Source organism: Hetaerina americana, unplaced genomic scaffold, assembly GCF_022747635.1.
Source record: "Hetaerina americana unplaced genomic scaffold, ioHetAmer1.1.p SCAF_65, whole genome shotgun sequence".
NCBI classification, from domain to species: domain Eukaryota; kingdom Metazoa; phylum Arthropoda; class Insecta; order Odonata; family Calopterygidae; genus Hetaerina; species Hetaerina americana.
Window position 1 is genome coordinate 786,426 of NW_027287261.1, and position 14,634 is coordinate 801,059.

A 14,634-nucleotide genomic window follows, 5' to 3' on the forward strand; every position below is an offset into this window, starting at 1 on the left:
TGAAAATTGACGAAAAGTCTGCGAAAATCAGCATTTTACGATTAAAATCCTAAGAATGTTTTCTATGGATTTCCACGACTCGGTTGCATGGAAACATGATTAAAAAGTTAGGATACTATATGCTTTGCACTTGTCTTGAAAGGAAACTTCAAGATGCCATCATCGGTTGGTATCGATCTGAGGCAGCAGAATTTCATGCTGAAGGAATTTGGAAACTAGTTTAGAGATGTGGCATAGGTTTAACTGTTTGGCGAATATGCATAAAATACAGAGATGTGTAGTTTTGAGATGAAAGTAATAAATTTTCTTGTGTCCATTCCAGGGTATTTTTTATAGCATTATGGAGGTTATTTTCTGGACAGCCCTCGTATTTAGAGTTTCATTTGGATAAATATTGGGCCACTGCATGAATTGGTCACTGAGGCCAACTATCACAGAAAGTTGTGAATTGTGCTAACACCAACCATAAGTGGTGTTTTATCTGTTTGGTCTGAGCAACTATGGCAACATGAGGGGATTTGCAAAGTACATGGTATTGTATTTAGTGTCGGCATCTCACTGCATCATCTTCATGAAGTATATAAAATAAAATATAAACTCTCATAAAATAGGACACTAACACTTTAAATGTAGCACCAAATCCAGGGTGAAAAGGTGCTTCTATCCCTAAAATGTGATCACTGAATATATGACCCAAGCATTTATATTGATTCCATGAGGGAAATTTGATTCTTTCATCTTACACAAAACCAAGTAGGAAAAGCTCCCTTTACCACAATAATTTCTTTTAATGTGATCAAAGTAGTTTTTCACACACTGTTATTAAAGCCCTACAAACTAGGGGGATAAAATTCAAGTCGTGAACTTAAAATATATTGTAGTATCTATAAGTTATTTAGGAATGCTTAGCCCATTAAGAATCATTCATCATGGAAGAGATGAATCATGTCACAATTCCAGAAAAGCACATTGAGTTTTTAAACTATCCTTAGTCATTACACAGTATTTATTTGGGCAAAGTGACACATTAGGAAATTATGACACACATACAGATATTTTATACAATGTAAATTTACCAGCTGGTAACCTTCCATTTTCATTTACCCTGATTAATGGACGGAGTGATATAACTAATATAGGAAGAACATTACCCCTGGAAAATACAATATTTCTCACCTCATAAGTCTTTATATTAATAGTGATTACGTTTTCCTTCTCATGGGTTTATTAGATTTCCATATGGTAACTCCATGATTTAATTAAAATATTTTCAAGTGAGTGTACTCACTAATACTTCTTTTACTTGGTTCCATGTAAACTTTTTGAAGTCAATAATATGAGTACATTTCTTTTTTTGGGCGGGTCTCAAAATTACAGAAGTGATGAGAATCCTCAACAAATACACAATTTCAAAACCAATTGTGGATTGCGATAATCTTAACTTTAACCCCTCCAGGTAAAATATTAATATCCCTATAAGGAGAACCTATGCAGGTCATTTCATCCAAAATTTCGGTAATTTTTTTGATTTATGAAGCATAGTAAAACCTACAAAAATAGAAATAACATATGTGTATTACGAATCATTCTTGAAGCCTTACATTAAAATGAACTCAAATTAATTAATTAAAAAATACTTTTGTAATTAGATTATGAAAATTAATGAATTTTTAAAGAACTATTGAATATTATTTTAATAAATGCCACGGCTATTCTCTTCATGGGGGCATTGCCTCTCTGAAAAGGCCTGCTTAGTAGGTGAAACTACTGGGGGACTATAACATAAGTCTTAAAATCAGTGAGCCTCGAAAATGACTAATTTTGATGCAGACTACAATCAATCTTAATGTTTCATACACAAGAATTAGAAATTAATGAGGATGTGATAAGACCACCTTAGCATTATCAAGGAACTGCTAATTCAAGGCCTTATTTGAGTTTGACCAGCCCTGGTGATAGCAGGGTAACGTCCTCGCCTGCCAACCCAGAGGTTGCAGGTTGGATTCTCACCTAGGAAGAATATCCTCCACCTAGGACTTGGGTGTTTGTGATTGTCTTCATTAAAATATACAGGGATTAGGTGGAAGAAGGGACTATAATGTTTCAATATCACCGCGATTTAGTTATCAAATAAATAAATACTGCATAGCACCACTGGTGTCAGGCTTTACGCATATCAGCATTTTCTGTTTTTTTGCTTGTGCACAAATAACTGTAACTCAAGGGGATGATTCCTGCATGAGTTTTTGTGGAAGTGAAGACATTTCTCCTTTTTATTCTACATCCATTGGATGGGTCAAAGCCAAGGAAGTAATTCCACATAAACCTTGATTAAGTGTGTATTATTGCGACAAGGGTCATAACTTGGTGCAAAGCTGAGTGAGTGCCATAATAACAGTATTTTTACCTTCTATTTTTATCCTAGGTACAACTTTTTGGTCATTGACATGGGATAATCCCCCATACCACTTACACATGTGTGTGACCAAGTTAGCTTCTTTCTCACCCATCTTTTCCAAGACCGTAAAGATCATGATACCTAAAGAAACCCCTTAAAAATAACAGGAGTACTTGCTTCGAGGACTGACAATTTTCATCCTACATGCAAATTTATCCAAGGCAAGACTGGGATTGCCAATGGTGGGTAACTTTCTATGGTGCCAATATTGGCAGTCACCAAAATTTAAGTATTCTACATAATGCTAAAAGTTCTGCCTGTTTCCCATTCACACTAAAAGCACACATATTCTTATAGATTAGACTTGGGCCTGTATTTAAAAGCTATGAATTATTTTTCAAATTTTCTGAAAAGTCTGAAATGCACGATAAAACTTTTCAATTTGCACACTGAGAAATGTATGCAGGTAACAAATACTGCCTCATTTATAAATATCAGCAACCTCCATTTGTATGGGACTTGTAAACTAACATTTAGCTATGAGAAATAGGCAGATTTTCATCATAATTTTTGGCCTAGTATATGAATGTTAATACCCATAATGCTAATAACAAAAGTTTGAATTACAATTCCATCACCATTCAAAATGTTTAATTTGCTAATTTGATTACCTTGTTGCTGTAAATGTTGATCATGAACCAGGCACTCACAAGCCCTTGTCTCTAAGCGAGCCAGCTCGCAAAGATCTTGAGCCAAACGAGAACGATTTGCCACGGTTGTATACGATGGAGGAGAGTTCCGTGAGGCCTCTACTCTTTCTTTAGGATCAAAATCTGCAAATAAAAAGCATTATGAGAATTGAATTAACATTTTTTTCTCTAAATCCATCAAACCTCAGTAGATTTGATTATATCAAACTGCATAAATTTAAAAACCAAAAGTTTACACAACAATATCAGAGATGTTATGGTATTAAATACATATAATTTTACGATTTACTTTGATACATAGTGCAATGGCATGCTAGTAAACTATATTTGGAGGTTTGTTATGAGTATATAAAATACCTGCTATATCACCCGAAAGACTGTGGGTTGAAGGTGATGGGGGAGTTGAACTTTCAATCGACGCCAAACTAAACAGATATATAGGATTGGTATCTGTGCCAGCAGAATAGCTGCATACTCGGGCATTTGGATCAAGACTCTCCCCACCGCTCACAAGTAACACTTGCTTCTCAACAGGAATGTGGATTTCACGAGCCACCACTTCCTTTAGCTGGGAGACACTATAAAACATTTGTTTTAAATTATTTAATATCAAGATCCATGTTTAAACCATAAACATAACACAAAAAAATCTCGTGCATTGATATAACTGGAATAACTGGCGTATTGACAGTTTAACCACGTAAGGCATTTAACGGTCAAAATATAGTTTGAAGTAACACCAAACTCGCATTACTGAATAACAAGAATTTGGAAAACTAAAAGAATTTTAAAGAGCTTCGTATTTAATAATTGACGTACTAAATGGATTCACCGCAAACTTAAAATATTTAACTAAATGTCCAGAAAATTAACAGCGGATTTTAAAATTTATAAACAATTAAATCATCTATTTATAACGAATAAGCATAACCTCCGAAACATCAGTTGCATTTTCAAGGCCAAACACACCCCGAAACACTCACCTTTCCAGAGCCAAATTCATATCAAAAGTCATCATTGTTCCCGTGTCAACATGAAATATATACAACATCCTCGAGTCCTTCCTTTTCGCTTGTATCTAATGAAAAGTGTATGATAATACCTTTGTTTGACTTTCATCGGTTTCCGTCTGTTTCCGTATTCGTAGAGCAATTAACCCTGAAAGAACCAAATACCACTTACGAATTTACAACAAAAACAAATTTATATATATCAGTCTTGCCTTCTCAAAATGTTTGACATAGGTAAAGCCTCCGTCGATAAACTTAACGCACACAGTGATGAAACAAATATGAGGGAAAGCAAGTCATATCCCGTATATAAAATATCGAAATCAAGGTCATCGGATGATTCGTTATTGAGCACCACATATATACTTACTGAGCATAAGTACAACTAAGCATATTAACGTTTAAATTGATATACGCACTTTGATGCACATAGCGTAGCATTTAGCAAAAAATAAATAAATGGCTTACGCTGCAACGAGAATTGCGACAACAAATATGAATATTTTGCCCACCATCAAATCTCGTTGCTAAAAATTTACCACCTTTATCCTACGGAGTAGTATCCATAAATTTATTTACACAACGATACCTTGTCTATTTAGGTTCTGAAGGGTATCCTTTGCCATTATTATGGCACCATCACAGCTGTTTATCGTGATGCCTCACGGGAAATTGTTTGCCAACCGAAACATCTGACGTATGGGCGTATGTGAGTTGCATATTTTGTATTTTATTATAAACACTTGCTTGTGTTAGTTAAAGGGATTAGAGGTATTTTTCAATGGGGCAAGGAAAAAGTCAATTCACGGAGGAAGAGCTGCAAGATTATCAAGTAAGTAATTTTCCATCAGTGCTTAGCCAAAAATAATTCATTGTCATTCTGATTTTACCTCTCCTTTTTTCAGGACTTAACGTATTTTTCCAAGAAAGAAGTTTTGTAGTAAGTACTTATTTTTCATCTTCATGTAGAAAATAACTTGCTGGAAACTTCAATTCTTTTAAAAATAATAACTATTTGAATTGTTCGGCCGAAATCGTTTTTATGTTAGTATAGTTTCATTGACGCCCCATTTTTCATCTTCTTAACTTATTTAAATTAATTTCTTCTTAAATTTTAACTTGAAATTTTGTCATTATATTCCAGCGCCCATCAAAAATTTAAAGCTCTCGCCCCAGAAAAAGTTGGGCATAACCGAAATGCAAAATTGCCAATGTCTAAAGTATTGCAATACCCCGAACTTAGAGTTAATCCGTTCGGAGACCGAATATGCAGAGTGTTTTCATCGTCCCAGGATGGAGATTGCACATTTGAGGATTTTCTCGATATGATGTCAGTTTTCAGCGAAGAGGCTCCGAAATCTGTTAAAGCAGAACATGCTTTCAGGATATTCGGTAGGTGCAATAAATTATAGTTCGTATTATTATATGGGCTATTTATCAAATGATCTCGTGCATTTTTATCCATTGAGTATTTTGTTTAAAGATCATGAAATTATCCCAATGAAAATCCTTTTGGAAATTTTAATCGATGCCCACTGTCAAATCTGCTCATACTTAGCCAACTTTTAACCGCAGAAGTGAGAGACGTTGGAAAACAAACCAAATTTTTATTAATACGCCTGTATCGTCCCGTGTATACAATTAAGTTCGGAGGCACATATATATTTGTGTAATTAGAATGATAACTGCAGTTTTCGCAGTTTGCCCACACAGCCAATCAAATTCAAAAACCATTTCCTTGATCCGACCTTAGTGGCTGTATTAGCTTCTGCTACCAGTGCTAACATGTGTTGCATCATATTGATAGTGATTTCGGCTAGTTATTACAATATCTGGTATACGTATTCTCATTAAGCTGCTTTACCTTTCTTAGATTTTGATGGAGATGACATGTTGGGGGTTGGTGATCTGCGGGAGGTAGTAGACCGTTTAACAGGACCTCATCTTTGTCTTCCTGAGGAAGATATTCAATTTCTCCTCCAGTCTGTCCTAGATGAAGCGGACCTTGATGATGATGGTGCTTTGTCATTTGCAGAATTTGAGCATATAATATCAAAATCATCAGATTTTGCCAAGTGAGTTCTGTTTTTAGACATTGTAATTTAATATTCAATGATACATTTTCCCAAACCTTAATCAAATAGGGATAAGAAGAAATTAGACGAGCAGATTTTTTTTTACATCGGTCTTATATTGCTTGAAATCAAAAATAAACATACACATTACATATCGCCAAGAAAAATTCCTTTTAAAAATAGGTCACCTTTTTGTACAGTTTAGCAAGCTGAACCACAACTAATTCTTTGCTGGCATATCAGCTTTCTGATCAGCTGATGCGTACAACTGAATTAGCTTTTTTTAAGTACAAGTCTCCCCATAGTGTATGTTTAAGTCCTGCTTTCTCCTGTGCTGACATGTAGAGTCACTACATGTTCAAGATCGTCTAAAGATTTTTCAAAAATAAGGTGTGAATAATAATTTATTTTTGCCAGCCAATCAGGATACAATAAATACAAGGTAAATTTACATAATGTAGGGCATGTCAAATATGATGTCACAAAGTACATAGAACTATGCAGAGAAAACCCACTACAGAGAAATGTGTCAAAATTACATCATACAACACAGAAGTACGTGATAGTTTACAGAAATGTTATTCTATTGGGTATTTAGGTATTCTTTCATGGAATAAAGGATCTCCTTTTGCAGGTATTCTGTAAGTTTAACTATAAAGCTACCAACACTTCCAATTTATTTCAATGATTGAGGTATTTTATTTTATAATTTTATGCTCATTTCCATGGGTTCTCCTTTTTTAAAACTTTGGTTCTTGTACTTTTGTAATGCATACCATTCGTACATCTTGTTAGCCTAAGCTGCATACTCCACATTAGTTGTAGAAATATCAATAACTGTTTACTTTCTGGTAACCCAACAGACTGTGGATCCCATTCTAAAGTCTTTCATGACTTGTAGATTGTGAAGGTTTCATTCTTCTTCCATCAGTTTCCTTCACATAAATTTTTTTATTGACAATAGTGTCACCTCTGGTCGCGGATGAAAAACTGTTATCTTCAACCTGAAGATACCTCCAGGACCGGGGATTGAACTTGTCACCAAGACAACTTACTTTATGGAAACTCCTTGAAGAAGAATAAACTCTTTACAAATTGTGTATCCATACACTTGAAACTGGTATCCAGAGGTTTACTGATATGCTGATACATCAACAGCCCAATGTGTGTCTATTTAACTCTGTTTTGTCTTCTGACTCCATGGGAACTAGACCTAAATCTAGTGTTCCTTTTACAAATATAAGAATTTGTCTGAACCGACCCCACTTGCTAGTTCCCTGGCCTCCATCTGTTAACTCTCTTGCAATTTTCTTAAATACTTGTCTTAAGGATGATGGCAATCTCACATCCATAAGTAATCGTACATACAGGCACATACCGCATTGCTACAAATCATGTAAACATAGAGACAATTCATTTTCATAGTATGTTGATTCTAGTTGTCAAATTCGAGTCGTTCCAGAGTTTCAGACCATAATAAGAGAATTCTTAAGCTTCCAGACCAAGTTCTCGTCTCCTCCAACACACTCAAGGTAGTTCATGTGGGCATCTCCCGTCAAATTCCAAGTAGAAAAGCATTCTTCACATCCATTTGGCCTGCATAAACCTCATCAACATTTCATTTTGCTAACAAAACCCTGAATGTCACAAGCAATGAAACTGATGTCATCATACATACTACTAGCGTACATGTCATTATAATCAACTCTTTCATTATACACACTTTTAACCACTAGACAGGCTTTGTGGCATACACTGTGTCCTTCTCCTTTGATAGCTTGATATAATTTGTCTTGATCTTGTCCTTTTCTTTGTGAAATTGTTCAAGAAATATTTTCTTGTACATACTTTCGTACCCAAAATACCATTCAATTTTGGGGCTAGCAATTTCAAGAAAAGTCTGGTTTTAGTGAACTAAAAGATTATTTTGCTAATTTCATTTTATTTATCATTTGTGTGTTATAATAGTCCAAATCTTTGCCTCATTCAGGACTTCCCAATGTTATGGCTCATCATTTAGCTTGTGCTTGATCTAGCAACTTTGGGAGTAAAATGTTCACTCATTCTAGCTTTGCTCCTGAGGTTGCTTGCTGCTGATCCAGGGAAACATTGTATAACACGATTCATGTACAGTCACCTTAGCACCTTCGTCTCCCAATGGAATGCTATGATCAATGATTTTTATATGTCATAGAAATACATATTTAAAATGTTAACCTTGTGCAGCTCAGATTTTTCCAAGTGGTTGAATTCAATCCACTTTGTTTACTTGCTTGCCCATTAATTATTTCAATATTATTTAATTTATTATGAAATTTTATTTGCATGAAACACTAATCTTTCTCCCTTCTTTTTAATGAAACAGCACTTTTAGAATTCGGCTCTAGAAGATTCAGTGCTTGGAGAAATGTCCGGCTGGTGTTCACCAAAGATTTACATGCTTCCTAATAATTATATTGTCTTTTTTATGTAATGAACTTGTACAAAGTATGAATTAAGTGCAGCAAGTATAAATATGATACATGTAACAAAAAATCAATATTGACAAATTCCAAGAAACTTCAGGGGGTGCCACGACAGTAACTTTTAAGAGTTGCATTGTAATCAATATTGAATTATATTATCAAATATGAATGCATTTGTGCATTTCACACCTTTTGGAAATTGTCAAGGCAATATTTTATCATCCAGAATGGTCATTAAGACATGATAGATGATATTTACAATTTATTTGACTTGCTGATGTGTAAAATTTTAATATGTACTTTATGTGTGCAGGAGACTTTTCTTGTGTAATTTTGATGCCTATTGGATTTTCAACAATGAATTCTAAATTTAAGATAATGCATTTTGCAAAAATTTCTGTTTAAATTAGAATGTAAAGCGTTATTCTTTTTAATCTGTTTTACTAAGTAGGTATATATGCCTCTAGTTATTTATGAAACTTCATTCTAACTTATAGTGTAACTAATGGCAATTTCAAACTTTGACTTAAAAATTACATGAAAAATTAATAATATTCTAACCTAATTTTTTTTATATTTGATATTTAATTGGATGAAAAAAAAGGGTAGCTGGACAATAATGATGCCCATTTGGTGACATATTTATCAAGGAATCATTGACATTATATGACTAGTGTCCACTGGTATCTAAATAATGCAGTCTTAAGTCCCTTTCATACTGCATATTGTAATTTTTAATACTATTTTTATGTGTTTATTTAATTTGAAGGTGCGTATCTCTGTTGTGTATTATAGTCTTTGAATTTAAAAAGGCTACCTCAAAAAACTGTTGCATTTTTGCATAGTCAAATTACTTTTATTTCTTTGCTCAGTTTATAACTTGTACAATATAAGTTTTGTCAACCATAGCCATCTTGACATCTTGCATTGCTCAATGTTGGAAAATTTTGGCAACTGTCTAAGCATTGGTCTCCATATTCGGGAACCCCAAGGATAGGAGTCACTTGACTTGTCTCTTGCCCTGGGTTGCATACATCTTTCTCTTTTACGCTCACATATAAACCTGGCATTGCCGACTTCTAAGTGTGTTCTGCATTGGCCTCCATATTTCTCAGAGTCCTCAACAAGGTTTTCCCTGCTGGTTAACTATCCATGTGCCATCTTGATGTGTTGCTTCCATTCATTAAACATTGTAATTCTTATCCATTGGTGACTAATTCAGTAACACTTGTTGGGTACCATTTCGTGTACTAGTTTTCCATACTAACTTGTGGGGATAATTCAAGGAGGACAGTGGGAGGAAAGACCCCCAATACAAACCTTTTAAGGTTATAAAGCTTGGGATCAGAGATTCAAAAAAGATGTTTTCCATCCGTTCACATTTTTCCTGGAGCAAACACTGCCAGCCTACTTCCAGGTAACTAGACCACATCCAGGAGACCAAATGTTCCGTGGAATGTATCTATTTCCTGACTACTTGCCATATTACCCTCTGCTTTGTAAAATCATCCCAAAGCCAATTTTTTATATGGCTATTTATTTTTTAATTAAAGGCTTAGGACTGGTCATTGAGTATGAAGTGTAGAGGCATATTAATACATTTCAGTAATGATCGCTGTTGGTTGTAATAATTGAGTCTTGAGGTGCTCCATTTTTAAAGCCATCCCTTTTGAAATTCAATCTGAATATCTTTAACATGATGACATACCATACTGCACATAGGATTCATCTTTCAGGTTAGTCAATGAGCACAGTTTCCACCAAAGTAAGCTGTTCAGCTGTATTTGTTGGTTGATATGACTGAAGTATTAGAAGTAATGTATTTTCTTCAACTCTACAATAAAAAAAGGAAGACTGAAAGGGAATAGTAAGCTTAAGGATTTTTCTGCTTTGTGCAAATTTCTAACTATTGTACTTACACTACTGCCATAACCTCTTCTTTCCCATAAAACAGATGGCATACGGTAATCACTAGTAACTAATTGGAGAGAATTAGGCCAGTATAATGAATCACAAATGAAAGAGAACTCTCCATAGCATCCTTTAGTACATAACACCCCCCAGACACTAATTTAAGATGGTGTGCCGTGCTAATAAGTTGACCTTATCTTTCAAGTTCAAAAATTGCTTTTATTTAAATCATTTATTGTTTTTTATTCATTATGCCTCTACATTTAAGTGATTGTGCCTTGGGTTAAGTATAAATTTGGAATTTCCTTGCGCAAGATGGGAATTCTTCAAAGATAATTGATTTTGTATTATTCAAACCAGTATACCTTTCATATCATGGCTTATTAAATCCTCTTGATGCCAATATGTAACTCTCTCCAAAAGTAGACAAATAACCTCTATTTATTTAGCTTATGGTTCAACTTCTAGTAAAAATATTCTGTCTTACAGTATGATGTGTGAAATGTTGACCTTGGCATTTAATTCCAGCGTAGGAGCATCATATTGTTCATTGTAGTGAAAGATTCCTACTCTGAGATATTCTACATTGCTCTGTACAAGACTCAATTTTGGCATTGATTTGAATATATTAACCTCCAGTTATAATCAATGCTGGTTGTTGGTCATGACTTGTCTCCTTCATGCATATCTGTGAGATTCCAGAGTTTTCTAGGAAATATAGCTTTTAGCTGATTTTGAAACAGTTATGGTATTGGATTAAAAGTATTTGGAGCTATCAACTTCTATAGTCAAATCCTTCAGAGAAAATCACAATCAAATAACATATTCATGCACCAGCATCCATAATTTTGTGGATTTAACTGCATGATCTTTCAATTTGCCTGTCCCCCTGTGAATCATTCATCTAATCATTACTTTCAGAAAGAACATAAAAAGAATACTGGACATGCATAGAGTTATTACATACTGTTGATTCATGCTGCCTTAATATGAAATAGGTGTTATACCTTTCTCCCCTTTTCTTTTGACACTCCCTACCCTCTCCAGTTCAAAACACATGAGAAAATAAACTTTCATGCTATTATCCATTTTATACAGAAGTAGTCTTTTCAAGAATAATAGGAAGAAAGAATACTTACCCTTTTGGGTGGAGCAATGTGTTCACCTATTGAGTGTTTTATATTTGGTACTTGACTGTCTGTATCTTTCATCCTGTGTGTACTGCTGCACGTTTACACACTCATTCCTTTTTGTTAATAGTTTGCACAACCAGTGCATCCAGGGTAACATCATTAAGAGGCCCTAGAGTGATTTTTGGTCCTTTTGTAGGTCAGCGTATGCCAAAAAGGTATTCTGTAAGGTGTCATGGTAATATACACAGTTGTCTGCAGAGATCCCTAATGAACTAATTGAAAGCACTATATTCTTGATGTTAGTAACTTTTCTTTCTTAATATGCCAAGCAGGCAAGGGCTGAATTGATTTTAAAATGCACAAGTACATCATTAACTTCAATATGTTCATGCACACTCAATGCTGTATTAATTAGATTAATTCCAAGATTGAAAAATTACGTCATGCTCATTGGTGATACTTGGATTTACATGTTTCTGACACATCAATATAATGTTCTATATGTGAGTTTTACATACCGCAATGAGGGAAATTCTAGAGACTTAAGAAAAGAGTTAACTGTCAGTGGAGTTCAATAAAACAGACAAACTTGCTAATGCTGGATAACATTGAACTGTTGATCAATATTGAATTGTTAAAGAGTCTAGTTGCCATTAGCAGAGTTGAAACAAGTAATAAGGAGGCATTCACAAAGAAAACATACTTTTACAACTTTCATACATACCTGGAAAACTGAAACAAGTGTGAACTGGTTTTACAGTATATTTTTCCAAGCTGTTAGTGGTTTCAAGGTGTAGGTACTATAAGTTGTATGTTTGTTATTGTGTATGTACATGTCTAGATAGGGTAATTTTTATGAGGCCCAATCAGGAAATACATAATGTAAATTAAATGGTCATACCTGCTTAGTATACATTGATGTGTCCAATTCCATGTTCTTTGCATTTTTGTGTGTGTGTGCATTTTGGCTACAGGTTTTTGCATTTAAGCTGTTACAGTTTTACAACGAATCATGTATCATATTGTTTATATCACAGTGTTTCCTTGTCAAATATATCAATGAAATTATTTAATATCTCATATTACCATGAAGACTTTTTTAGAGCTTTTAATATCTCTGTAAAGTAAAAATAATGCTTTTTTGCATTAAATAGACCCTGATTTGTGCACTATTTTGTTCTGTGTGTGTGAAATGGAATTATTGATAGTAATGATACATTTTGATTGAATTGTTGGCATGAATACAAATTTGAAATGCATTTATATTAAGTAAAAGTGATTGCAGACCATAATGATATGTTGTAGTCTTGATCTTAAATGTTGATACCTATTGATTGGGAGTTTTTAAAGTTATATTCTACCTACATCTTGTATTTATTCTTTTTTTGTTGATGTTATTTTTGTATTTGGTTGTTAATAAAAAATGTAATACCTATGCATTATGGAAAAGTCATTGGAATTTATGAAGCACTGTGCTAAAAATGGTTTTTTGCTCGTACAACTGATACAAAAAGTCTGTGATTGCTGTAGGCAATCAGCTATATCATTCCATGATCCTCTGTAAAGCATAGCACTGCATACAAGACTGATGTCAGTTAATGTGTCGGAGGAGATCATTGGTCTCGCCTGACATGTAAAATATACTCATAACATTCATTGGGTAGGGAAAAGGAAGAGGGACTCGGCCATATTTTTTATGAAAAAGATTTTTGTTTGAGAAATACAAAATAATGGAATTCTGAATGATTGATGCAACATTTCAATTGATGTTGCAATGATGAGGGGGAGGGGATGGACACTTCATTAGTTACGTGCTCTGCCTAAAAAAAAAGACTAATGCATCAAGTATTTATTATGCTTTCCGAAAGATTCCTAACACATTCATCCTTTCTGTATCCTGGTTGGGGGCAAGCATTTTATCATTTATTGTCAGACACAAGAAGTTTAGTGTCGATCTTCAGACAAAAGTCATTTTTGTGGTACTCTTCCCCTCAACACATTACTTTCAGGAGAGGACCCTTATGAAACGATCACTGAAACTTTATAATATCTGGATACACGTGAAAGCCTTTCATTTGGTGTTCCATAAGGGGTTTAAGAGGAGAGCAGGCATTTGACATAATAACATCATAGTTAGATCTCTTCTATCTGAGATTATCCTTCCCTGCCATCAACTATAAATTTTGCTCCCATCATCAGCCTAAAACTTCCAAAACTTATCTTAAGATCTGGTGTTGTGACCTTTACTTCTTCATCTACCTGCTTGGGGTACTATTTACTGAGAGAAAAGTCATGGAAAGAATAAAATGCTTGCACCCATATAGTAATTTAGTGAATGGCTGGCATAGGAGTGGGTATGAGCTCTCTTCTGGTTTCCTCCTGTTTAGTTGATATTATTTCACATTGACTATGTACATATCAAGAAGTTTTACTTTAGAGTTTTTTGTGAGGTTTAAATACTAGAAATATGATGCCTTTTAAATGTATGGATGAAACTTGAATTTTTTCAGTAAAATTTCAAAATATACCTAATATTTTTGCAAATCGAGGGACATCATGCCTTCCAATTTCATTACATACATATTTCAAGTTATCCATACTAAAAAACATGCTATGTTATATCCTTTTAGTGGAGAATACTCTTAGCTTTGAATTATGTGCTCTTTTGTATTAAGCAGGATCCAACTAATGATTTTTATCATGGTTAAAGAATATTTTGTGCGTGGGTCAGCTGCCCATGTAGATTTAAATAGATTTCCCGTGTATATTTACTTTGATAAACTTTAAAGTGAAAATTCTGCAAAAATTGGATTAATGATGTCTTGGCCTCATTAAATTTTTAAGACAATTTTACATACCATTACTATTACGTGTATAGCTATTAATACACTATAGGTAACCATAACTCACCATATTACTCATAGTAATATAA

The 14,634-nt window shown here is 34.1% G+C and overlaps 2 protein-coding genes across 3 annotated transcripts in view; one reads left to right on the top strand and one right to left on the bottom strand.

Annotated features, from left to right (window-relative positions):
- The window catches only part of LOC139695995 (RB1-inducible coiled-coil protein 1-like), a 56,734-nt gene extending 51,947 nt beyond the window's left edge, over window positions 1–4,787 (bottom strand). For both annotated transcript variants that reach the window (XM_071594605.1, XM_071594606.1), the window contains exons 1-4: window positions 4,708–4,787; window positions 4,092–4,266; window positions 3,466–3,686; window positions 3,070–3,231 (exon numbers count right to left, since the gene is read on the bottom strand). In XM_071594605.1, coding sequence (XP_071450706.1) covers window positions 3,070–3,231; window positions 3,466–3,686; window positions 4,092–4,159 — 451 coding nt within the window. In that variant the 5' untranslated portion in view covers window positions 4,160–4,266; window positions 4,708–4,787. The remainder of the gene's footprint in view (window positions 1–3,069; window positions 3,232–3,465; window positions 3,687–4,091; window positions 4,267–4,707) is intronic.
- A 39-nt stretch (window positions 4,788–4,826) lies between these two features.
- On the top strand, window positions 4,827–8,991 carry LOC139696017 (calcium and integrin-binding family member 2-like). The gene is made up of 5 exons (XM_071594630.1): window positions 4,827–4,950; window positions 5,024–5,058; window positions 5,263–5,510; window positions 5,992–6,193; window positions 8,559–8,991. The coding sequence occupies exons 1-5, from the start codon at window positions 4,900–4,902 to the stop codon at window positions 8,578–8,580; spliced, it is 558 nt and encodes a 185-aa protein (XP_071450731.1). The 5' UTR covers window positions 4,827–4,899; the 3' UTR covers window positions 8,581–8,991.
- The last annotated feature ends 5,643 nt before the right edge of the window (window positions 8,992–14,634 follow it).

Coding starts and splice junctions, on each gene's coding strand:
- LOC139696017 (XM_071594630.1), top strand. CDS start 4,900: ATGGGGCAAGGAAAAAGTCAATTCACGGAGGAAGAGCTGCAAGATTAT. Junction 4,951..5,023: donor AAGAGCTGCAAGATTATCAA/GTAAGTAATTTT, acceptor TCCTTTTTTCAG/GACTTAACGTATTTTTCCAA. Junction 5,511..5,991: donor ACATGCTTTCAGGATATTCG/GTAGGTGCAATA, acceptor TACCTTTCTTAG/ATTTTGATGGAGATGACATG.